At 41.5% G+C, this 26,817-nt stretch overlaps 1 protein-coding gene across 1 annotated transcript in view; it reads left to right on the plus strand.

Annotated features, from left to right (window-relative positions):
• The first annotated feature begins 2,374 nt into the window (after positions 1 to 2,374).
• TPH2 (tryptophan hydroxylase 2) overlaps positions 2,375 to 26,817 on the plus strand; it is a 55,535-nt gene continuing 31,092 nt past the window's right edge. The window contains exons 1-8 of the mRNA XM_069849811.1: positions 2,375 to 2,479; positions 6,724 to 6,876; positions 9,226 to 9,409; positions 9,518 to 9,618; positions 12,822 to 12,889; positions 18,232 to 18,428; positions 19,904 to 20,039; positions 25,903 to 26,029. Of these exons, the coding sequence (XP_069705912.1) occupies positions 2,375 to 2,479; positions 6,724 to 6,876; positions 9,226 to 9,409; positions 9,518 to 9,618; positions 12,822 to 12,889; positions 18,232 to 18,428; positions 19,904 to 20,039; positions 25,903 to 26,029 (1,071 nt within the window). The remainder of the gene's footprint in view (positions 2,480 to 6,723; positions 6,877 to 9,225; positions 9,410 to 9,517; positions 9,619 to 12,821; positions 12,890 to 18,231; positions 18,429 to 19,903; positions 20,040 to 25,902; positions 26,030 to 26,817) is intronic.

A 26,817-nucleotide genomic window follows, 5' to 3' on the forward strand; every position in this document is an offset into this window, starting at 1 on the left:
TCTTAAAGGAAGAGGGAGGAGTTTTTGATGAGAGATTCTTTAGTTTAAAGTCGTATCACAACTTTTATGTGTAGAAACTCAGATCCTGCTTTCGTTTGGTGTGCTCTCCCCATGTCCCCTGGCACTGCTGGACCTATTCCTATTCCTATTCCTATTCCTATTCCTATTCCCATTCCCATTCCCATTCCTCCCCAGGGCTGCCCAGCGCAACAGGGCCCTTGGCCAGCATAAATCTTGTCCTGCTGCCCTGCCTGCCCACGGGGGATGGAGAGAGCACGCAGGTTTTGCTTCAACCCAACCCGGGGTGGCTTCAAAGCAGCATTTCCCTGCCTGAAGCAGGTGGGCAACAGTGTGAAGGGAAGATACAAGCGTTGCCTGCCCCCAGGGGTGGTGGGCACAACTCTCCAAGAGCCTCCTGACCCTGAGGGACTTCTGTAGTGATACAAAAAGTGGTTGTTATTGCAGGGTATGGAATATTTTTTATTTGGGTTGGGGTGGAGTTGGGTTTCATCTGGGTGATTGTATTTTTTTTTGAGGGGAGGAGGCTGGACAGAGTGCCCCTCTAGTTGCATGTTTTCTTTCGGGCAGTGTTTTTCCACAGACTGTTCATTCTTTGGAGATGGTGGCGTCTTGTGTGGGGTGTGCTGAGTGGGTATCGCTTCTTCTGTTTGTGGCCTTTCCGTACCTTGGATGCAGGGTTGAGCAGAGAGCTGGAGGCAGCTCCAGAATGGTGAGAGTTTTGACTGCTGTGAGATTCATGATAGCATGGAAATTGGTCCTTGGAAAGTAATACAATAGGCAGAAGATTTCTTGGGAGTGTGGGGGATTGGGGGGGGAGGGGAGAGGCGGTGCATGTGCATGTAAGTGGGAAGTATGTTCTGTGGCCAGCTCTTGTCTTGTTGCAGAAGATGACGGAGATCACTCCCGTTGCGTTGCCCGGGCCTGTTAAAGGCTTCTTGCTTTCTAAAACTCCAAAATGAGTCTTGGAGAGTTTATTTACTGGCATTTTTGATATCTGTTACAGGCACAGAAAAGACCTTGTTCTAGCTTTGAATAGCTTCATGGACTGTACTAGCTGGTGTGTGTGTGTTAAGTAGCTCTTTTGCACTTCATACACAAAAGGTGTGAGCCCACTGCACCCCACGAGCTCTTCCCCTGTAACTCAAATCGGAGCAATATGCACATGTGATGTGTGAGGCTGATGGTTCTGTCTCTAATGGATTGTTTAAAATGACAACTGCTGAAGTAGCATCTTAGGAGTAAGTTGCATATGAACTCTGGGTGCTTGATTCTCCTAGTGAAGAAAGGTGTGCTAAGGATAGGTCAATTATTCTGCTTTGTGCTGGTGTCTGTACTGGTATCTCCATTCTGATTAAAGAAAACCTGAGTGAGATGAAACGACTAGGAAAAAAGTTTCCCCTTTTCAGCATCTTGGATGAATGACTGTACCTATGCACCAACCTGTCTTGAAAAAAATCCCTTGTGGGTCTTTGGTGGGGAAAAAAGTGAAGAAAACCTTCTCTTCTCTTGCAGTCCAGTATTAGTAGTAGTCATAGAATCATAGAATAGTTTGGGTTGGAAGGGGCCTTAGAGATCATCTAGTCCCAAGCCCCCTGCCCTGGACAGGGGCACCTCCCGCTAGATCAGGCTGCCTAAGGCCCCATCCACCCTGGCCTTGAACACCTCCAGGGATGGGGCAGCCACAGCTTCCCTGGGTGATCTGTGCCAGGGCCTCACCACTCTCATAGTGAAGAAATTCTTCCTAATGTCCAGTTTAAAGCTGCTCCTCTCCAGTTTATGGCCATTGCCCCTTGTCCTATCACTACAAGCCTTTGTGAACAGTCTGTCTCCAGCTTTCTCATGGCCCCTTCAGGTACTGGAAGGTCGATACGAGGTCTCCTCGGAGCCTTCTCTTCTTCAGGCTGAAGAACACCAGCTCTCTCAGCCTGTCCTCTATGGGAGGTGCTCCAGTCCTCCTCTGGACCCGTTCCAACAGCTCCATCTCCTTCTTATGCTGTGGATTCCAGAACTGGACATAATACTCCAGTTGGGTCTCACAAGAGAGGGACAGGGGGGCAAAATCCCCTCCCTCGCCCTGCTGGCCACGCTTCTTTTGATGCAGCCCGGGATTCGGTTGGTAGTTACAACACAATATAATTAGGTACGAAATAAACGCTTTAATGGCTCGTTTTACGATTCTCCCGGGGGTGCAGCGAGGCTGGGCAGTGCCCGGCTCCCCGCCCCGGCTGAGGTCGGCGGGGCCGTGGGCGGCGGGTGCCCCCTAATCGCGTTTTCCCATCAGTGCCGGGGGGGCCTATAAAGGCGGCGGCGGCGGGGCCGGGCGGGTAGAGCGGCGCTGCCCGCGGCCGCCGCCATGCAGCCCGCCATGATGATGTTCTCCAGCAAGTACTGGGCGCGGAGGGGATTCTCGCTCGACTCCGCCTTCCCCGAGGAGCGGCCCGCCGGCGGCGGCCACGCCGTGAGTGCCGGGGCTGGGATCCTGCGGGATGCTGCGGGGAGGGAGCAGCTGCTCGGGATGGTGCGGGACGGGAGCCGCTCGGGATGCTGCGGGGAGGGAACAGCCGCTCGGGATGCTGCGAGACGGGAGCCGCTTTGGATGCTGCGGGACGGGATCCGCTCAGGATGCTGCGGGGCGGGAGCCGCAAGGGATGGTGCGGGATGGGAGCCGCTCGGGATGCTGCGGGACGGGATCTGCTGAGGATGCTGTGGGACGGGAGCTGCTCGGAATGTTGCGGGACGGGAGCCGCTCGGGATGCTGCGGGGAGGGAGCAGCTGCTCGGGATGCTGCGGGACGGGATGAGCCGCTCGGGATGCTGCGGGGAGGGAACAGCCGCTCGGGATGCTGCGGGACGGGAGCCACTCGGGATGCTGCGGGACGGGATGAGCCGCTCGGGATGCTGCGGGACGGGATCTGCTGAAGATGCTGCGGGGCGGGAGCCGCTCGGGATGCTGCGGGACGGGATCTGCTGAAGATGCTGCGGGGCGGGAGCCGCTCGGGATGCTGCGGGGAGGGAGCGGCCGCTCGGGATGGTGCGGGATGGGAGCCTCTCGGGATACTGCGGGACGGGAGCTGCTCGGAATGTTGCGGGACGGGAGCCGCTCGGGACGCTGCGGTCCAGGATGAGCGGCTCGGGATGCTGCGGGACGGGAGCCGCTCGGAATGTTGCGGGACGGGAGCCGCTTGGGATGCTGCGAGACGGGAGCAGCTGCTCGGGATGCTGTAGGGAGGGAGCAACTCGGGATGCTGCGCGAAGGGAGCTGCTCGGGATGCTGCGGGACGGGTCCAGTCCATTCGGGGAGCCGTCCCCCTTCCTCGCAGCTGTGGGGGCAGGGAACAGACTTTCAGGAGCCACAGGGGCTGGTGATGCTAACCTGACAGTCTAATCCCGTGTTCAGAACGGTGCCTCAAATGCGTCTTCAAACAGTAGTGAAGGTATCATTAGAAACGCAGTTAATTAACCGGTACTGCACTAACATCGCAGCTCTGGGGTCCAGCTGAGGTGGTTTTAGGTACTCGTGATTAGTCCTGCCAACCGTGTGCCCTGCCAGCGGATTCTGCATTTTCAGGGTGATTACAAACCTCACGGTAAAAACTTTTTGGGCATTACATAGGTCATGATAGAACAAGGGGGAATGGCTTCAAGTTGTGCCAGAGGGGGTTCAGACTGGACATCAGGAAGAAATTTTTCACAGAAAGGGTCATTGGGCACTGGAACAGGCTGCTCGGGGAGGTGGTTGAGTCACCATGCTGGGAGGTATTTAAAAGATGGGTAGACGAGGTGCTCAGGGACATGGTTTAGTGGCAGATGGGAATGGTTGGACTCGATGATCTAAGAGGTCTTTTCCAACTTAGTGATTCTATGATTCTGTGCGCACTTACACTGCCTTGGTGCCTATGGCACTTTGAGGTTTTCCTGCTTCTGCCAACTCTCAGGGATGTGAGAACATGTGGGAGCATCATATAGAGGATGAGCAATTTCCCTGCTGAAACCCCTGTCGGGAGGTAGAAGTGTTTCCCTGTAAGGTGATGATATGGGTGCAACAGGTGCTTGGAGCGTTTCAAGTGCGGGATAAACTGGATGCTTGCAGGTGAATGTATTTGAATAAGGCCACTTTAAGAAGAACAGAGAATGTTAATAGGTACTAATCATGTAACCTGCTTTGAATATGTGAAATATTTAGGATTGTGAAGTTTTAGCCTCCTGTAAAATTTTGCAGCACAGGAAGATTCAGATCACTTTAGTAGAACTGACATAATGTGCCAGTTTGTACCAGTTGTGAACTGGCCTATTGTTTATATGGTAAAATGTGAAATATTCCTATTTGTGCATGCTTTGCTTCTATTGTAAATACTGAATTAAATGGGATAAACTTTTTTTATTGTCTCTATATCTGAGTTACTTTCTTCACTGAGCTCTGCTGTAGATGGCATTACTGAGTATTTGCACTTGCTCCAGGTAATTAATTTCCATTAGGAAAGTCGATCTGCTAGTCATTATTTAATTATGAAGTGTACTAATGAACATGTCTGATAAGATTGAGTTCTTGCTATGTCAGAGCCTCTTCTACTGGGCTCATAACAAATAGGTATTCTAGATTGCATGTGCTTGTGAGAATATTTTAGTCATCATTTCAGTTAAGGCTTCCTTGAGAGTATTAAGGAATACAGTGACTGTCTCTGAAGGTCCCATTGCTCTAGTTTCCCAGAGGAACTGACGGTATCAAGATTGTCAGACACTCAGTTGACTATGTGATCCCTGGGACATGGCTTCTAGAAAGCAGCACACAGTGAAAAAATGTGTATGCTATAAAACAGCTTCTTCGTCACTGGGTGTGGAGGTTGTATGCTTGATGTATGTGGAAATGACTCTGTCAAACCCCAAATATTACTGAAGTTAAGCCAAAAGTGACTCTCCCCTAAGCAAACCTCCTCCTGACCAGAATCATATAAGTTCAACTGCTAGAAAAATAAGCCTGTTTGAAACCCTTCATAGATCATTCCACAAACATAATTTCTTTTCCAGATAGTTTCTGTGTAGTGTAATAAATGATGAGAAAAGACCACGGAGACTTTTTAACGTGTCCAGTAACTGGTTTAATTGTGGCTGTTTAAAATGTGGCTTTTAGTACAATTATGCCCTCTTTTTAACTCAGTGCACTCTTAACAAAAGTCTTGGAAGATCCAATGGGAGCTGACTTGAGAGCTGTGGGTGCTTTATTCAGTGGAGAGAGATATTTCATTGTAGACTATGACTGAATAAAAAAATAAGCCAATTTGACATCAACTGTGTGAATACATTAAGATGGATGTGATGAATATCACTATCAGTGATATAAATTTTTAATAAAACAATTTTATATAATCCAGTTTGCAAAGGAATCGGGCTGAAAATTGCTAATTTTTTGCTGGGTCACAAAGCCCTTGATAAAATTTTGTAAAATCTCCTAGAAACACAGGGTGACCCTTTGCTAAAGTCCATCATTACAGGTCCACAGACATTACGCAAGTGGGATAACCTACCTGTAACTTAAAAATAAGAATATTGATTTAACTTGACTTTTAGCAAGTGTTACAAGACCTGTTTAAAAACTTCATTCATTTTCGGGTTATTTTCTGTAAGCTGCTTTACAATTTACTAAAGGACAATTTAATCCATGTGTTAAAATTGTGTGTGATTCTTAATTTCTATTTTCATATTTATTTTTAGTGACTGTATTATGGATGTTAAAAAGAGCTGTTAACATCTCACTGGAGACTTAATTTCTCCAGGAGTCACAACCTGGGTATTGGAAAGTGTGAGCTGTTTTTTTAAAAATCATGGTCAATCTTATGAAGAATTGTCTATATGTTTGCATCTCAATAAGATCTAAGCTGATAAAGTTATATTTTTTTTGGAAAATGATGGCTAAAATTCGTCTTAAAGCAGTCTTTGACCCACAGGTTGAGGGAAGAATGTAGGAGTGGCCAAGGGTGGTGTGATTTTCTGTATTTTCTTGAGTTCCTCAGCCGGCTCATCTTCTATGAAACAAACGGTCTAAGTTTGCATTTCTGTCCTTGTTTTTATAATCATACAGTTGTTTGGGTTGGAAGGGACCTTAAAGATCATCCAGTTCCACCCCCCTGCTATGGGCGGGGACACCTCCCACTGGAAACAACAGAGATTTTCTTTTCTCAGGAAAAATGATGTGATGTGATACCATTAACTGCACTATAACAGAGAACATAAAGTATATGTTTTAAATTTAATGGTTAATGTGAAAACACAGATCAGTGTAAATCATCATAAATTGTCTGGTACAGGTTAGAATAGCATCACTGCAATTTTGCAGTGCAATTTTGCAGCAATATTCAGGCTAGAATTGCATCACTGCAAGATTTTCAATAATTCAGACCAACTCTATTTGCTTCCTATCTGTTATTAATGATAGCATTGCCCTAATCATAGCATCATATTTGTATCTCAGGTATTCATATACTTTTCCTTAAGCTCTTTTTAATGGACTGGTCTCTAATATGATCATCTCTAAGAGCTGATTTTGGCCTGTGGTTCTGGTTTCAAGTGAGTGCGTTGCCCTTTAAATTAAGTCTGGATGAGTCCCATTCAGGTATTTTCTAATAAAAAATTCTATTTGCTTAAAAAGTCTTAATTTTAGGAAATGCCTTTTGCATCTGAAATGATGCTGTTCTTTGTCCATTTTTAGCCAAACAGACCGAGTTCTGGGAAAAATGAGGAAAAGAAAGGGAGTAAGGGAAATGGGAAAGGTGAATCTGTTTCTGAAGGTGGAAAGACAGCCGTGGTGTTTTCCTTGAAGAATGAAGTTGGTGGATTGGTGAAAGCTCTTCGACTTTTCCAGGTAAAGCTTTCAAATCATCACACTGACTGGGCTGAGGAAGGCTGCTGAGGTCAGGTTGTTTGTTGGTATGAATCTAATGGACTCTGGCAGAAAGAATAAAGTGCAGTTGCACTCTGTAGAATTGAATACAAATAACTTAAAATTTTATGGACCACTCAACAAAGCCTTTTGGGCTTGCAAAGGGTTTTCTGGAATAAAATACAACAGTGAAGCTGATTTTCACACCATTTGCTTTAGATTGCCAACGTGTGATTCTAAACACTGTAAATTAGATCTGGAGTTGTCTGTGGAGGCCACAATGAAAGGAGGCACTTTCAGAGAGCAGTTCAGAAACTAAATTACATACAGTCAGGTAGTGGTGGCAGCCTTGCTGCAGGACAGTGTTTTGTCATAAGGTTAAATTCACTTTTAAGTGCTTGCAGGGCCAGGGCTTTGTGTCTAACTAGAATATAAATTGTGAAGTATTGGTTTCCATATAGATCCCCAGGCAATCAGTGGGTTTCAGTCCTGCACATAATCTGCTTGCCTTATTACTAAATTCAAGAGGGCTTGGAGGTGTGTTTGAGAACAGTTAACGCAAAGCAGTATGATAAGTCTTAGGTTGTTGAGTCTGTGCAGCACAGTGAAAAGAAAGTTGGGAGGTGTAAGTGTGGGAGCACGGGGCATTAACAGTCCTGTCTCACAGGAGCTGGTTCTTGGAGAAGATTCCTGAAGGCTGATGTAGATACCAAGGTTCCCTGTCCTAAAAAAGGGAATGAGTTAGATTCCTGGGATGGAGACTGCCAGGAACCAGGGTGTTTGAATGAAGCTGAGAGGAACTGCAGGAACCATGTTTAAGGGTTAAGTGTCTAACTGCAGTTTACATGCTTGAATGGGCTCATATCTGAAATCAACAACATCTTCGTGGGAATGGGCATATAACTCACTCTGGCCTCTTAAAACACAACGGGAAGATGTTGTAGAGATATCACTCTCACTCATGGGGTCACTTGATGATTTGAGTACTGTGAGGGGAAGTGCAGGGTTTTGTCTTCTTCTCAATCTAGGGCTGGTCAAAGTTCAGCTTTCCAAGAGAATGTCTAAAACTGGTACCTCTGTGACAGCTGAAACCACGCAGGGGAGTCCCGTGGCCTGAGTTATTCAAGAGCACATCATCAAAATGATCCTGCTGGGCTTTGTAATCTAGCAGTTTACGAACAGCAGGTTCAAACCCCTCAACAGATAGAGGGTTTTCCTTCTGTGAATTTGTTAGGTTTGAATGTGTTAACTAAGGAGATGCACAGTATACATGGAGTATGCCACTTATTTAATTTATGCACGTATATCCAGGGCTGTAAAAGCAGAGATTGCTGGTTGGCTGTACCAGAGGGGACTGTCACCTGAAATGGACACGTCTTCAAAATACAGCAGGCAGGTGGAAGTATAAGCACAGAGTTCTTCCCATTTTGGAAGTAAAAGCATGTTTTATTGGCTTCACTGAGTAAGTGAAAGGAGAGTTGTGAAAAGTAACAGATAGTTTGTGTCTGGCAAAAGAAGGAAAAATCAGAGTCAATAGAAATATTGGTTGAAAGTAATTATTTAGTCCAACCTCCTGTTTTGAAGCAAGGCTACATCAGTGCTGGATCGGGTCAGCCATAACACATTATGCCTGTAATTGGATTACATCCTTAGCAGACCTGTTGTTGTTTGGGAGAGATACCCCACAGGAAAATTTTAACACTGGAACAATTTTCACTCGTGTTTAACTTTCACAAGGACATTATAATAGAGAATAAGTTGCATTAGAATTTAATTTTATTGCTGTCACCACTTCAAGTAATTCATAACTGCTGCAAGAAAGATAGATGAGGACTGATACACAGTTATCCTTAAAACAACATTTCCTCCTTCATGTTCATGGGAGATGCTGAACTAGTACACATTTAATAGTGTCTAAGTAAACGCACTCGAATCAAGTTAAATTAACAGTATAATTAGGCACATTGCATAACTGCCTAAAATTGCATTTCGTGTTTAACAAATGTAAACATACAATTGAATTACAATTTTTTAGTTATAAAGTAATACTGTCCTTTATAAAAGATTGCCTTGTTAGATAAAATTAAATCATTAGTTAACTGTCTTCATTAAACGGAATATTATGTTAATATTCAGTATACAGATTTTTAAAAATTTTTAAAAATTATTTATTAAGCATCAGTAACCAGTTATGTAGATCAAAAATGAGTACTTTCAATGAAAAGTCCTTTTAATAACTGGGAAAAAAACTTTCTTGAGGACCATACCTTCAATATTCCCTTCTAGCTGGTATTTCATTGGCATTTCATACGCTATTTGATCTTTCCACAGGAGAAACACGTGAGCATGGTTCATATTGAATCACGGAAATCAAAGAGAAGAAACTCGGAGGTGGAAATATTTGTGGACTGTGACTGCACTAAGAAAGAATTTAATGAACTTATCCAGTTGCTCAAGTTTCAAACTAATATTGTATCTCTCAATCCACCAGAAAACATCTGGACAGATGAAGAAGGCAAGGGTGCTTTTGTATCACTTGGGTTAGACACTGACAAACGTTTTGCACGGGTATCTCTGTAACCTCACACTCCAGTACATCCAACTTGTGTTCTGTCTTCCACAGATCTCGACTGTGTCCCTTGGTTCCCCAGGAAGATATCTGAATTAGACAAATGCTCACAGAGAGTTTTGATGTATGGATCTGAGCTGGATGCAGATCACCCCGTAAGTGTCTAATGAAATTGTATCGTAGATAATCTGTTTAGATTATTTACCAGTCAAACAAAAAGCTCATTGACTACTGATTCTGAGTACTTTTTTTGTGCATGAGGTTTTCAGAAAATGGGGATTCAGTTCTCTTCACTGATTTCAGTGAATCAATTTTCCTTTTTTTGCAGCAGGACACTCAAAAAACAGGTTCTCCAGAAAACTTATTCACTCTTGAACAACTGTGTCCCTTTTTGTACTGCTTTCATTTATGTATGTTTTTAAATAACTAGTTGATAGAAGCATTCTGACTCTGACCTTCAGTTTTGTCACTGCTCTTAGGTAAGAATTAATATTAACCTAGGTGTCACAGAAGAAAGAATTACAAAGGAAGACTTCCTTGTGCACTCAAGACATAATTGCAAAATAAAACAAAGAAACATGTTCCTGTTTCTGCATGAATGCAGCAGGTGGGAAGGTGTCTTACATGGTTTCCTGACTTTGATGGCAGGAGACATTCCATACAAGCCATATTGAACAAACGTTCAGTGCAAAAGGCAAAAAAATAGGTTTGTTGTTGTTTATTTCTTTTGGCTGATGTCTGTAAGTACTTAACTTCTGGGTCTCTAGATGGCAGATGGTGGCAAGCATTTGTGTTACAACATTTTCACTTGTTACAAATCCAAATTTCTACCTCTGGACCACTTGGCTGAAAGATACCAGTGGTACATAGTTGTATTCATTCTTACTCCAAAGTGAAATAGACTGTATTAAACGGGTATTGTGTGAAACTCCCAGCTGAAAGGAAGTAGGTAATTAACTAGGATATCTGATTGCAAGATTACCTTGTAATAGAATCAATTTAAACTGTAGCTATAGGTGACGTCTCCTTTGGGTTTTGTCACTTGTATTTTTGTTGGTATTGTCCAAGATGGTGAATAACGGACCCATAGAGATTGTAAGTGACAGCAGAAAGACCAGTTCTGTGTAAGGGGCTCTCTAGTGATGCATCTGTGCTACACCATGGTACTGCAGTGGCTGTGCTGACCCTTCTCTGGTGACTGCCTTGGCTGAGAAGAGGCCAGTACTCCTGGTGGTCACAGAATCACAGAATCACAGAATAACCAGGTTGGAAGAGACCCACTGGATCATCGAGTCCAACCGTTCCCATCAAACACTAAACCATATCCCTCAGCACCTCGTCCACCCGTGCCTTAAACACCTACGGGGAAGGTGAATCAACCACCTCCCTGGGCAGCCTCTGCCAGTGCCTGGTCCTGGCTTTGGGCCTGTAAGTCAGTGCAGAAATGGGACTCAGACCACTGTCTTCTGTCCTCTCTGCTCCATGGCTCCCATAGTGGCCGTGCTGTGGTGAGGGCTCAGCGATAGACCCTCATGCCTGAGCACACAAGCAAATGGACATCATTGCGATGCCCTCTGGCAGCCCCATTTTCCTGTCCCTGGTGTTACCTGCCTGCGTATCAGCCATAATAAGAATTGTTGCCTTGCTTGATTCCCAGCCATCTCTACCACATGTGAGCCCTTCCCACACTGTAGGCCTGCAGCTGGGGAGTGTGTTCCTGGATCCTGGTTTCTGCCATGTACCTTGCATTTTCTTAGAATGGAAAAATATGTTGATTACCTTCAACCATTAATAGTAATTTGGTTCAAACAGAGACCTTAGTGGCAGCTCATTCTAGCCTTGAGTTGATGACTGTGATGGGCCATTTGATACTGTTTTATGTTCTGAGTTGATGCTTTCATTAAATACGTGGGTGATCTGCTGAAAAGCTGCCTTCAGTTTCACAGACAATGAAAAAATACATTTTTATTATATGAATACATATTTTACACTTGGGGGAGCTCTTATAATTTACACATCATTTGTTACCTTATGCAGCATGCTAGGTGTCAGAGATGGAGGGGAAAAACCCTGTAAAATCTCTGACTGGCCTTTCAAAGGCCATTACTGGTGCCTGCCTTGTTCCTTGGGGGTGGCCTGAGGACCCAAGAGAATTCTCCGGTTGAACAACTAGCATAGCACCACTTCAGAGGCATAGCCCGAACCCACTCCATATTGGCTAATGAGTTGCAGTTTAACTACGCTTGATGGTTTTAAATCCTCTGTGCTGTCTTCCATCCCCTTCTGGCTCTAGAACAGTCTGCATCTGAGTGCTTTTGTCAGAAGGTATTAAGCAGCCAAGGAGGCTTCCCCAGATTACAGTATTTTTTTTGCCAGTCAAAAACTTTTCAGTGTAGCAGTGGAGACTTAAAAGTTTTGTTCAGTCCATTGAAATCCTCCCTTACTCTAGCCCAGCAGTGCAGCCTTGATTATGGGGCAGTAAAATATCTTCTGAGTTTTCTGAAAGCTTATATAAATATTTCAAATGAAACAATGTAATCTTTTCATTCCTTTCAGTGGTTTGTGTTTGTGTATGTGAGTAGTAAGGAAAAAATGCATTTTAATTCTCAGCTTTGACAAGGGGAAACTTAAATGCACTTTCCTAGAATTTTTCATCTGCAAAAGGTTTGCAGTCCTGCCTTGGAAATAGATAACTTTTTGTAGTCCAAAACTTGGAAGTGTCTACATCTGTTACAGGCACAGTAGAGACCTTGTCCTAGTTTTGAGTAGCTCAAAGCTGGTGTGTGTGTGTTATGTAGCTCCTTTGCACTTCACACAAAAAAGGTGTAAGCCTACCGTACCCCATGAGCCCTTCCCCTGTAACTCAAATTGGGACAAGATACACATGTGATGCTTGAGGCTGATGGTTCAGTCTCTAATGCATTGATTAAGATGACAACTGCTGAAGTAGCACCTTAGGAATAAGTTGTATATGAACTCTGGGTGCTTGATTCTCCTAGTGGAGAAAGGTGTGCTAAGGATAGGTCAATTTTCTGCTTTGTGCTGGTATGTGTACTGATATCTCTATTCCCATTAAGGAAAACCTGAGTGAGATGAAATGACTAGGAAAACGCTTCCCTTTTTCAGCATCTTGGATGAATGACTGTACCTATGCACCAACGAGTCTTGAGAAAAATCTTCTGTGGGTCTTTGGTGGGGAAAAAAGTGAAGAAAACTTTCTCTTCTTTTGCAGTCCAGTATTATTAGTCAAAATACAATATCATTAGGTAGTAAATAAACATTTAAATGATTTATTTTATAATTCTTACAGCTAATTTTTTATTCTTATTGTAAATCACTCTCTTCTTCCTTGCTTAAGGGGTTTAAAGACAATGTCTATCGGCAGAGAAGAAAGTACTTTGTGGATGTTGCCATGAGCTATAAATAGTAAGTACTGGCATAATTTTTCCCCATGCTGCTGACTAGTTAGAATTCATGCTCTACTTAGTTCCATAGGATGAAGTTTAACAGTAGACAAAGTCATCCTTTAAACTTTGATTAGTTTAGTGTAGGCTGTAAATGACAAATCTGATGCTTGAAATCCTGTTACATTTTTGGTATAGATACAGGCAAGTAAAGTATTTGAAAGGTAAGTACTACCTCTTCAGCATTTTATTCATTGTGGCTTAAGCTTAAGAAACCCTTTTACAAATGACTGCATGTGTAAATGACAAACTAGTGCACTGCTGAATCACAAGTATCTAGTGTCTCTACGTAGCTGGATGAGCTCACTAAACCAAAAAATATTATTTTCTTTTCATGCGCTTGTTATACTGGACCCTGCAAAATGACATTTATCAATTTTGCCAACATAGAATCACAAATAATTGTTTAGATTGGAAGACCTTTAAGATCATTGAGTCCAACTACAAACGTAACACTCCCAAGTCTTCCACTAAACCATGTCCCTATGCACCACGCAGCTGTACACTTCTCAGAATCCAGTCAGTGGATTTTTCTGTAGTTAGTGGAGCTGGTGTCTGTACACAAACACATTTTGATTCCCCCCCCACCATGTCAAGTCAGTACTTTCAATTTGCTGCCATCCCTGGAAGTTAGGAAACTTTCTGTGCTACCTACAAATACCTACTGTGTTGCAATTTTCTTGTCATAGAAGCATTCAACTAATTCTAATCATACTCTAGGTTTTATTTACAACAGGCCTAAGGCTTCATTCGCAAGGGGAAGAACATGTTAATTTCACATTATTTTCCATTTTACTGCACTTCTTCAGTTCTTTTCATTTTTCTCCTTTGAGCTTTCTGCATACGTTGTTTAAAGACTATAATAAGCAACATTTTTTTCTCCCTTCGTAGAAAATGTGACCTGTCAGGAAGCAATTAAAAAATGGATTTTTAACATGTTTTTTGTCTCTGTGTTTTGTTTCATTTTTTTTAATTTTATTTTCTTTTTAATCTAATACTACTATACATACTGCAGAAGGCTAGGGGGACAGAAGGATTAACTCTGCTTTGTGACCATGTAATCCTGGTTATATTTCTCCTTTAGTTTTGTCCCATTCCTGTCGTTAAGCTATTACCAATCTAATAAATGTGCAAGTGCTAGTGTTGGTTCCTCTTTTTTTCTGCCTATGGTGGCATTTGTTTAGCTGGGTGCTCATGATATTCATCCAGCACATTGTGAGCTGCTGCCTGCTGGGGCAGGGTGCTGGTCGGTAGAGAAGCTTCGTAGGCTGACCAGGTCTGTTCCAAATTTAGCCAGCTTGCAAGTGTAAGTTAAGACAGGATTTGTTTGTTTACAGTTATTTATTAATATGTTTTTTCCAGTTTAATGCTTGCTGTAGAATTATTTCTTCTTGCCTGGCATTTATTGCAGTGTGAAATATAAAGCAGGTAACTGTGGGTGAGGGTAGACTGTGTGTGCTCCTAAAGCTCTTTCAGTAAGTTGGAAAAGTTCTCCACTTACCCATGACGGTGGCAGTAGTGCCGTGTGCTTCACAGCTGCTGAGTTGCTGGAAATATCTTCCTACCTTCTCCCTCTCAGCTTCCTAAGTGCTGGAAAGACTGTGAGACTGGTTCACAAAACAGTGGTTTGTCTTCTGAGACAAAGGAGATTTTTTTTTTTCCCGCCCTGAAACTAATGAGAAATGTCTTTTCACAAAAATCATGTAAAGTAATCCTGCGTATTTCCAGAAAAAAAGGAAAAATATTTTTTTTCTTTAGATTTTGAGCCATTTTTGCAGGCATGTTACAAAAATAAAAAATTGCAAAAGAGAGGCTATTTGAGGGCCACATCCTGTGCATCAGCAAATCTTCTCAGAAGTACTCCTTCATCCTACTAATCTTTTCAAGCCTTTAAAAGAATTCAAACTCTTCCTATTATTATCAGCAGAGGGAAAACAGGATGCTTCAGGTATTTTTAGCCAGGGTCCACAAAATGGATGGGAGGCCTGTGATTAGGGTAGTTATCTGAGATGTGGGAAAATCTTGTTCAGGTCTGGTACAGTGGTTATCCTAACCCCAGCGATGTGCCATATCTACTGGGTGGGCTGTACAGTCCATCTCTCTTTGGGTATGCATGTGGAGACAGCCTAGAGAGGCATTTACTCTCAGCATCCTGCAGCGTCTCCTAAGCAGAAAGGTGAATCAGCTCAGGGAGGACTCTGTGCTGCTACAGCTAAGCTTCTTTCTGTTACCCATGCTGCAGAGCTCAGAATTAATTTATGTGTCTCTCAAGTACGTTGCAGTTTCATCACACACTCTTCTGTGATCTAATGACTATTTACTTATTTATACATAAAGAACAGCTCTGTTGTAAGTACTGCTTCCCTTAGGGATAAATTCAGAGAACTGCCTTGAACCTCTCAGTGTCTTCCATGTAAGTGACCTTCCTAATCATCTGTTAATGCATTTCTACTTCTCATTTTCCAGTGTAAAAAAAACCCTACACACTAGTTTCCCTAAAGAAATAACAGAGATCTGGCTGCAGGGAATTGGCTCTGTAAAAAAATCGTTGAGTTGGAAGTCTCAGATCAGCATTTCCTTTATGAATTGCTGCTGTTCTACAGTGGTAGATGTTCTGATTTGGTTGAACATAAAGAAGCTTCTGTAGTGGGGAGAGAGAGAAAAATGCTAAGAAATTAACTTGAAGTAGATATTTGCTGGTGCTGGGTGTTAAAGGGAAAGATATGCTAATAAAGCACAGCAGTGAAGATCAGCTGTATGAAATAAATGGACCAAGAAAAAATGTTCCTCCCTTAGCTTCTATCCTAAAGATATTGAAAATGTGTTAATCTTCTTAATTAGTCCTTTGAGACTGAGCAGGGATTGCAAAAGTGTTGAGAAAATTAAATCTGGAGGAAAAATACGAGGTTTAACAGGGAATTCATAATATGAGTTGATAGCTCATCACCGTGGCAAAATGGAAAGACCTTGTTTCAATAAGGGGAAGTAAAAATTTGGGATAGGTTAGCTTGTGGAGTCATCTTTCTCAGCCACAAGAAAACTGGTTATGCAAGCTGGCCATTCTTGTGATTTATGGAAAAGTTTGAGCACAAGTTGAGTCTTGCTTGTTGAAGTAAAAGGGTAAGAAAAATCAGATTTACAGAGCTGACTGAAAACAGCATAGATCCTCCCTCAAGCCTGGCTGCCTTGATCCTCTTGATAAAGAAAGCAATATCATGATCAGCTGGAAATAAGATCAGCTCTGCTAGGCATAAATCCTATTAAGGAATTAATGTTCAGTGAACCTTACTTCAGTACTAATGAATTAATTGAAACAATAACTAAGTTATAAACCTTTTAGTGAGCAGTGAACAAGCTTCAGATCCTTGATTGTGTTTATACCTCTCTAGTGACAGACCAAATAGAAACCTGAGTTTTTCCACTGGGTGCACACTTTTCTTCCTCTGCTGGGCCAGTGCTGACCCATACTGTCAGTATCTGTAGTAGAGGTCAGGTCTAAGGAAAAGGGACGAGGCTACTGTGTAGTATTCTGTCAACCCTAAGTGCCTGAAGTAGTGATCCACTTGTATCTGTCATGTATAGTACCATTTCGAACAGCTGTGTTATTCTTCCCATGAGCTGGCAGGCACCTTAAGGCTGATAAAGTGTAAAGGTGAAGACATACTAGACCTGAAGGACTGACTCCTACCATGGAATGGGCATGGACCCAGCGCGGATTCTGTTGTTGAGAAATACTTCAATGTATTGCAGTTCTTGTCATGTCTGCAAAAGAGTGGCTCAAGGGGAACTAGTGGATGTATTGAATGTTCAGAGAGTCCTTAACAAGTGTGAGTACCTCATACAAAGTAGCCTTTGACTGACAGATAGTGCCATGGATCAAAATACTTTGATATAGTGAAAAGCAAGGGGATTAAGTGGTAAGTTTTTAATACATGTGAGGGGACAGCCACAATGAACGTAGGGTGGATGCTCTTATCTTGTGTACTTAGGAACTGCATAGCAGCAATTGCATGTGACATGAGGGCTTATTCCTTATTGCCTCATGCAGTGGAGGCAGGATTATGAACCAGGAGACAGCTGGGATGGAGAGTGCTGCAATTCACCTGCTGCAATAGGATCCCCCATGCCCAATACTGCTGCTTGGCTGCTGCCCGCGACACTGGGGAAGCTGCAGCGCTGGGCTGGGGGTGCTCACGTTGCCAGTACTGTGGCAGGGGAGCAGAGGATAGGGACTGATGAGGTGGAAGGGGATCCTGTGAATCCCTTTGCCAATCTGGACTTCGTTACAGTGCAGGGAAAGAGGATACCTGAGGAGAAGACAATCTGCACAGATTACACAATACCGACCGTAAACATTAAATTTGGAGGAAGATTATAAAGTTTCTTGGGGAAATTCATAACATGAGATGGTGGCCTATGACCATGGCATGAGAAATTCCTTACAGTTAAATGCAAAGCAGTGCAAATTGGAAGGAGCCCTTCACGCTCTTCACTTCATCAGTAAGTTTAGAATTAGCTGTAACCACTCAAGGCAGGTCTTGAATGTCAGAGACAGATTAGCAGGTACTCTGAAAGGGTCTTGCTTTGCAATTTCTGTACATCTGTGTAAAGAGGAGGAGACAGAGGAACGATGCAGAAGTAAAACAAGAAGAGAGATGTGTTTAGAGGCTTAGTTTTCACCTAGGCTAGGCTGTTGGTTCTGAGGTGAGTTTCTTCATGATGTAGTCCTGCATGAATTTCGGGTTCCAAACATATCTGCACATGTAGGAAACAGTCAAAATGATAAGTATGTATATTTTGGTTGGATCCACACATTTCTAAACATATATGTAATTGTGTAATTGTCACTTTGTAAAATGCTACGCGATGTTGGTGTGTGAACATTATGTATTTTAAAGAATGCATAGAGCATGCAGTCTTATGGTCTTAATTAATCTACAAATTAGACTGAATCAGGATCAGCTAACCACTTGCACAGGCATCAATGGCAATAATTGGAGAAATATGACTCTGGAATAGGAACATGGCATGAAAGAAATCCATCTTTCTACTATGATACATACAAAGATTAAGAAATAATCTCATTGCTTAATAAGAAAAGCAGTTCTTAAGAAAGGAATATAATATTTACAATATAACACTAAGAGCTAACTCTAAGAATAAATGATCTAGCTATCAATTTAAAATAGTTTTTAATAGCTTTGGTAGTCTCCATCTGCCTTCTCACAGAAATTTTTTCATCCACAGTCTGTCTAGAATCCGGTTGTATTCAAATGTATTTTGTATTATTTTGGTTTTTTACAGTGGTCAGCCTATTCCCAGAGTGGAGTACACAGATGAAGAAATTAAAACATGGGGGGTAGTATTTAGGGAACTCAGTAAACTCTATCCTACCCATGCTTGTCGTGAATATTTAAAAAACTTTCCTCTGCTGACCAAGTACTGTGGATACAGAGAGGATAATGTGCCTCAGCTGGAAGATGTTTCTATTTTTCTTAAAGGTAAGAATCATGTAGTTTGCCAATAGATACCATTTTGTGAAACCCCCTTTTTTTCTGTTTGTATGAAATACAAAACACATTGAATAAAGACTCCCACCATTGTCAGTGGACTTCAGTTCAGCGTGAATCATAATCCTGGTTTTGGCTTTCTCCATGGCAGAGAGTTTGTTGAGTCAAGACAATTTTATGTATGTATTGGCAGATATGAAGTTGAGAGGAACTAAACAGTTGAACATGTATCACACAATGTCTTGCACAGGGAGAAAAGTCCTTCACTACATTGAAAAGAAAGAGTAGTTAGCTCTGCTGTTCTCCTTGCCATAGGGTGAGAGTTCTGATAACCGCAGTAGATATTCCCCAGATATGTAGGCAGGTAAAAGAGGGAATAAAGTGCCAAGATAACTGATTTTAAAGAGGAGAGCAAGTTTGACGCACTGTTGTGCAGCTGGCTGAATATGAAGCTTTCCTGAATGCCCAAGACTTTGATAGGACTCCATAGGTGATCCTGTACTTCTCTTTCATGTTGTTTTTAAAGGATCGGTATATTACATATTTCAGTTTGAAAATACCATTATTTTTCATCTGTAGTGGAAATGTATCCCATGTAGAATAACGGCAGGCATGACTCTGCTGTTTTTAGCATTAGAGTTCATTTTAAATTTTCGTTTCTCCCGAAGGGTTCCTTCAGATACAGATATTTGTTCCTTAATCCTCTTGCTCAGGAGCTCAGGAACTAAAATATTATAAAGATGGATGTTTGGAAAAAAAACGTTATGTGCTGTTAAGTATTACAAGAAAAATTAGCCAATGTGTACTGAAAATTCTTTAGCTAAGAGAAATAAAACATTTGTAATGAAGGGCTTACTTTCCTCAGTCTGTTACATCTGTAACTCCTGGAAAGACTAAAGAATTAATTTGGGAGAAAAATGTGCTTTTCAAAGTCACCAAGTCTGAAATTATTCCCCATTGGGACAAATCTGACAAAGGAACCCTTTGTTAGATACTTTGAGGAGGACCTCAGCTGTGGCAGTTGGTATTTTGCTGTCACAAACAGTATTTTATCTGTAAAAATAAGGACAGATTTGATTTAATCATATTCTATTCTTTTAGTTTTTAATACATTTTGCAGTAGTAATCTTCTGTTTAGGAAACTACTCCCCCATTTGGTACTAGACACAAAAATCAAATACTCTGTGATTTGAGAACATCACTTGTAGTACCTTACTATCTTTTCTAGACAAAGGTACTCAAACCAACTTTGAAGGTCCTTAACCTGTTTTCATTAAACATATGGTAGCAATGCAAAATAGTTCTTGTATGTAATACAGGAAAATGATGTGTGGTGATCTTCAGCTAAGATTCTCCATCCACTGTCATGCTTCTAGTAGAATAATTAACCATAGATCATTACCTGACTTCAGAAACTGACAGAATGATATCTATAACACGGTCTTTTATTATCTCCTTCACTTCAGAAAGGTCTGGCTTCACAGTTAGACCAGTTGCTGGATACCTGTCCCCCCGAGATTTTTTAGCTGGCTTAGCATATAGAGTTTTTCACTGTACTCAGTACATACGACATGGCTCAGATCCTCTCTACACACCGGAACCGTAAGTATATACATTTGCTTCAGTGCTGCAAAAATATGCTCACTAGGTTCTGCAAGACCTGATTGAATTTGACAAGACTGAAAAGAAGAACCTTCCTACAAATATAAAAATCTGCTTACACCATTGATGAAAGAATCCTTCTCATTGATGAGCCAGAATTTAATTCAAAGGCTTCCTTTGGACTTTTTACAAGAGTCTTAAATAATTAGTTTATTTGTATTGCACATAAAAAAAAATCATTTTAATTACTTTTCCAGTGGAAAACAGAATTTTCAAATAAATTTGAAAAATTGTCTAAAATTTTATTTTCTGCTGGACAATTAAGCAAAGAAGTTGGAAAAAAGCCCTGAATCCCCTGGAAAAAAAAAAAAGCCTTTAGAATTATAATCTTCTTGTGTCTCCATTTATCTTTTTTTGGGCCTGGCTCCACAGCTGAACTACAATTCTCTCCTATAGTACAAAGCAAACAAGTCATTCTCTCACCCAGAGAGGATATTAGATATGAAGCCTGTTACAGGGAGCAGGATAAGAGGCACTTTAATTATGACTTTCATGGGGCAGCATTTGAGCTTTTCCAACACAGAACATTGTGAGTTTGGATGAAATATTTTGGCATTTGGTCTCTTGATGGAAAGCAGGGGAAAAAAGATTGAAGCGATTGTCGTTCTTGTCTTGTCTTGCCTTGTGTTATATATGGTGTGCTCTGTGCAGTAATAACAGAACAATACATGTCAGTTAGATAATATGGAAGTAGTTTTACCAAAGGCATCTGCTGATCTTGCAACCACAGTAAAGACATTTTTGCAGTGAATCAGTCTTCAGGTGGTTAGCATGGAATTGTAGCTGTTGTTTAGTCAGCTCGGTCTATTTGAGTGCGTTTTTTTTTGTTTTTTCCAAAATTTACACAAAGATTTCATACATAGATATTCAGCTCCAGTGCTGTAAAAATTTGGACTCATGCCTAACTTTGATTTCATGAATAGACTGCTGAAACCATGGAGCAATATTTTTGAATGTAAAAATATTAATGGAACTGTGTATTAAGCTCTACCTAAAAATGTTCTAATGTTATTCTAGCAGGAATCACCAGGTGGTGCTGTTATACACTTATCTACCTTTTTTCTCCTCAGCATGTGAACTGAGCAAAATATTTCCTGAAGTGCTGTGATGCTTGTTTTGAGTGCATATTTCTTTTGGAAAGGAGGTGGTAGTCCTTGAATGAATTCACTCACTTCCATAACCTTTGCAATTAGAATTTTAATCTCTTCAATTTTTTAGGCAAATTGCTGGAATGTAAAATTCTGAATGACAGGATGGGATATATGATGCTGGACCTCTTCTGGTCTACCTGAAAATACCTGTAGATATTTCATAAAAAGAAATTATACTTAGGAAGTACCAGGTTTTGCACCAATTACTTCCCCTCCTGTGACAGCCAGTGTCTCAGATCGCAGCACCTGTCAAAGTTCATCAAAAGTATGATGACCTTTATTAACGTAAAAACAAACTAAAAGAACATTTTCATCTATTGTTAGGGGACTTAGGTATGTAACTCTGACAAGAACAAAGGAAGGAACATATTCCAGGAAACAATCAAGTGTGTCTATGCTTTTGCCAATCTCTGGTTCATTGAATTGTGTATTTGAGACCCCTGTAGTTTCCAGGGTACTGCTTACATTCAGAATTATGCCGTGTATCACAACAGATCCTTAGTATTAAAGATGATGCCTTTTTGTGTAACCTGTCTGATCATGGTGTCTGTAAAGTCACTGTGTAGTAATAATAGTTCCATTAGAATGAGGATTTTTATTCCTTGCCTGGGCTGAACTTAAAAATCCAGGCAATAATCTTAACACCTCTAAATATGACTAACAGAGGAATTAAGTTGTCATTTTCTAATGATGTTATTGTCTTCTTGCAGACCTATTTGTTCATGTAAATTGGATGATGTGTACTGATTATCAGGAACTTCATAGGAAAATTTTGAAAATCCCTTTTAATTTTTTTTTTTTCATAAACTAGACCCTATAGTAGGTGTTATCAGAAATGTAGAGTGAAATCCTGGCTTTTTTTTAAAATTGATGACAAAATTAAATTGACTTGAGTGGGGACAGCTCTTCATCTTCTGCAGTAGCTGCAGTGCCCTGAGATCTGCTGGTTGATATATGGGGCCATAATGAGGTTTGCTGCAGCTTGGTGAATGTTGCATTTCAATGATATAAACCTGGTAAAAAGACTCCCTTTGACTTCAGTGGGCTTTCCATCAGATTTAACACACAGGCTATAGAGCTGGATACAAATTAGGGAGTTCATTTGGTTTGATCTGTATCACTACTATATGCATTTTAAAACATTTCTTCCTGAGTTTCATTATGTTTCTACTACATTCACAGAGCTATATAGATTTCCTCTGCTCTGCTAACTAATTTACTCCAAGAAAAATCTTTTGCTGTGAAAAGTGCATTACAAAAATCTTATTTTCTCTGAGCAATGTGTGTGAATAAATTAAAGGGACTTAATTATTTTCTGAATAAAAGAAAACAAAAGAATCAAGCTTTGGTTGTTAAGTGAAGAATTATACTGTTTAGATTATATATAAAGGACCAGACTGTCAAGGAAATCTAAGAGACTCTTAGAGACAATCCCAAATGCTGGTTCATGGGCTTTGTTGACCATTTGTGTGTTGGGAGGCGATGGCTGTAGGAGTCAGCTTCCTTCAGTGAATTGGTATTGGGTTCTCTGGGTGTACCTGTCAAACTGCAGACTCAGTTTTCCTGCTGTCCTTTGTATCACTTGAAAGCTAAACCCTTCATGAGAAGACAGAAGAAATTGTTGTGACTGAATAAATAAAGGGTCATTAACCTTTGAAGATTATACACACAATTTATGCAAGCCATCTCCTGAGGAAAGAGATGGATACCATGCAGTGCCTGCCAATTTAAGTCAGAGCTCTAGTGAGGAAGGGAATGCTATCTAAACTACAGGTCTTGTGTTAGGGAACTTTGATTATCTTGCAACTCAAAGCATCACAAAGCTGAGTGGTATAGTAATAATAAAAGAAAAGCCTTCTTACCAACTGCTTTTGAGGAAAAACAGGTAAGGAGAAATCAGAAGTTGAATCAGGCTATGAAATATTGCAATAGAAAACAGGTGGAAACAAGGAAGGATCTTAATTTAATGAAGAAGGACAAGCTTTACCAGGCAGTGGAAAACAGATGCAAGCAATTTTCCTTATGTAAGTGTGAAGTCTGATACTATTTCTTGCCACCTGTACATAATAAAGGTATGCCATAGGTGTTGATTAGAAATATTTGTGTACAATAAATTTGCGTGCTCAGCCTATATTTCTACAACTGAATCTCTCAGTCAATATCCATAGACCATGTTTGTTTTTCAAAGTTTCATTAACTCAAAGGGTGATAGTCAATGGCTTGATATCTAAGTGGAGACAAATGACAAGTGGCGTTCTGCAGGTGTGCTGTTATCATCTTTGTTGGTGATATGGACAGTGGGATTGAGTGCACCCTCAGCAAGTTTGCTGATGACATGCTGGAGGGAAGGGATGCCATCCAGAGAGCCTGTGAGAACCTCGTGAAGTTCAACAAGGCCAAGTGCAAGGTCAAGCATGTGGGTCAGGGAAATCCCAAGCACAAATACAGGCTGTGTGGAAAACGGATTGAGAGCAGCCCTAAAGGGGAAGACTTGTGAACGCTGGTGGATGAGAAGCTCCACATCACCTGTCAAAGTGTGCTCACAGCCCAGAAAGCCATCTGCATCAAAAGAAGCTGCATCAAAAGAAGCATGGGCTGCATCAAAAGAAGCGTGTTGAGCAGGTCGAGGGAGGTGATTCTCCCCCTCTACTCTGCCCTTGTGAAGCTCAATTTGGACTACTGCGTTCAGCTCTGTGGCCCCCAGCATAAGAAGTACATGGATCTGTTAGAACGAGTGCAGATGAGTCCCACGAAAATGATCAGAGTGATGGAGCACCTCTCCTATGAAGAGAGGCTGAGAGAGTTGGGGTTGTTCAGTTCGCAGAAGAGAAGGCTCCAGGGAGATCTTATAGCAGACTTCCAGTACCTAAAGGGAGCCTATAAGAAAGGTGGAGAGGGACTTTTTACAACAGCACGTAGTGACAGGACAAGGGGTAATGTCTTTAAACTGAAAGAGGGCTGCTTTAGGTTAAATGTTAGGAAGAAATTTTTCACTATGAACATGGTGAGGCACAGGAACAGATTGCCCAGAGAAGTTGTGGCTGCCCCATCCCTGTTAGTGTTCAAGGTCAGGTTGGATGGGGCCTTGGGCAGCCTGATCTAGTGGGACTTGTCCCCACCCATGGCAGAGGGTTTGGAACTGGATGATATTTGAGGTCCCTTCCAGTCCAAACCATTCTATGATTCTAAGTAGCACAAGAGTATCTGCTTGCTTCCCCTGCTTCTTTGGGAAATATCTGTGTCTAGGAAGGTAGAGAAACGAGATTTGGTAATTCATCTGTACTGTTGATTGAATTACTCCTATATGAGGTTGGCTCAGACTTGTCATGCACAACTTCAGACCAGTGCTTGTCTCACCAAAAAGTACGACTATAACATGAACAAATGCTGGTAAGTGTCTGTCAGCAAGGCCATTTGGGCTGAGAAAAGAGACTTGTATGTAAACCTCCAATACTGGAAGTATATTTGGTAAGCTTTTGGTGAGGTAAACTAGGAATGCCAAAAATGGCAATCTTCATTTGCATGCATTCAGAAACTACTGCTATCTACCTGGAGTCAGTTGGTGTATACTTCTTGGTGAGAAGTAACGAGTAAGGAGTCTTTAAATTATATAGAGGGTTGTTTTTCTGTTCACAATTTATCTGAAGTGTCAGGTTCCGTGTCTTTTCAAACAAAAATAGTTTATAGAAGACAAATTGGATGATTTTGGATAGAAGGCAGAAAACTTGATGTTTTCTCCCTGCCTTTAAAACACTTGTTTACAGCTTAAGGAAAAAAAAAAAAGAGAGAGAGAGAGAAATGTCTTTGAAGAGACAAAAGCAAAGGAAATGTCAGATCCAGTTTTTAAAGTGAACTTTACTACCAAGTCCATTATTTTCTGTGAACAAATGCATGAAAACTTCCAGAATTGTTTGAGAGCTTTTGTAGATGATGCATGTGCACTTTCCTCAGGTTGGTTAGCAGCTTTTTGTACACTTATATCTGCACTTTGTTGTGACTAATAATGCATTTACAGATGTGGACAGTAGTTCTTTCTGCAACAATTTGGATTCTTTGCTTTTTCTGAAATCAGCTTGGTGAAAAGTGGACCGTATAACAGAAGTACCCAGTAACTGCAGTAGGAAGTCAGGACTAAATGGAAATTAAGCACACAGAAACCTCTGTAAATATTACCCTGAACCTCTAGTGGCATGTGGGAAAGTGTTTGGTTGTGGAGCTGTACCCAGGTGCAGAAAGGGGAATGGAGAAAAGGAAGAGGGAATGTATTGGATTTTGAACTTGATTCATGTGGAGAGAAATGCTGAAAACTGTACTTCTGAGACATCTTGCTTTCTTTTGGGCAGTTTGGTCTTCATGGGACTGAGCCTGGAAGACAGCAATGATCAGGCCCTCTCACTCAGTCTAGAAATGATGGGAAAATCACAGAACAGATGGGGTTAAAATGACATGTAACCCATTTAGTAAATGAAAACCTGTATATTTCTACAGAACTATACACAGGGAAGAACTACACCATGGTAAAAAACGTATTCCATGGTAGGGCTTTTAAAGTAGAGGTCAGACCCATGTAAAATGGCTTATGTTAAATTCATTATGGAATTATTATGGATTTAATTTCTGTAATGACTCTCCTTTCATTTCCATTCCCTTAGGGACACATGCCATGAACTCTTGGGACACGTGCCTCTACTTGCTGATCCCAAGTTTGCACAGTTTTCACAGGAGATAGGACTTGCTTCACTGGGAGCATCTGATGAAGATGTTCAGAAATTAGCCACTGTGAGTCAAAATCTTTTTGTGGCATGCTCTCTCATCTGTCCTCCTCTTTGGTTGATGAAGTGACGTGCATTGTCTTATTAGAGCTGACTGCATTTTCAGGTTGCAGATGACTATGATTTGACAATCACAGAACTTTAGGTATTTTTCCATTGTTTTTAATAGCAGCAAAGCTGAACACACTAGTCTTCAGGCAGTCAGTTTTATATTTTATGTGCAATAGCCACTACTTTTCAGTAGCTGAGATGGATTTTGTCTACATTAAGGTGCTGGAAACAAGTAAGCAAGGTAATTTTGAAAAAAACAAAAAACATTTTGGTGTGTGCTGTCAGATTTACCCTGTTAGCTCCTCCACAGTTGGCTCTTTGGCTCTTATCACTGCTGTTTCTGTACTCACTGTTCTGTTTTGCTGTGGTTCTGTAGTGTGATGGATTTCGAGACGATGTTGTATCCTAGCTGCTGCTCCTGTTGGAGAATATGTGGTTACCAAGCCAAGGCTGTGGAGCAGTAGATTTAGATCAAACGCCTGAGCCAGTGACTGTGAGATGGATTTTATGTTGCATCAATGAGGCATATGCCTGTGGACAGTGTGAAGTGGTAGAGGCTGTGTGTTAAAGATTAGATGGTACTCACCACCCAACTGGAACCTTCTTGGCCCTTGTGTGAAGGACCCTCAGGTTGCTCTGAAGGGCCCCGTTGTGTTGCCAGGACTCTCAGCTCCTGCCCACATGTCAGCCCTGCTGTATTGCCATTACAAATAACCCATATGCAGCCCTTTGCATCATGACATA

The sequence above is a fragment of the Phaenicophaeus curvirostris genome, chromosome 1 (genome assembly GCF_032191515.1).
Source record: "Phaenicophaeus curvirostris isolate KB17595 chromosome 1, BPBGC_Pcur_1.0, whole genome shotgun sequence".
NCBI lineage: Eukaryota > Metazoa > Chordata > Aves > Cuculiformes > Cuculidae > Phaenicophaeus > Phaenicophaeus curvirostris.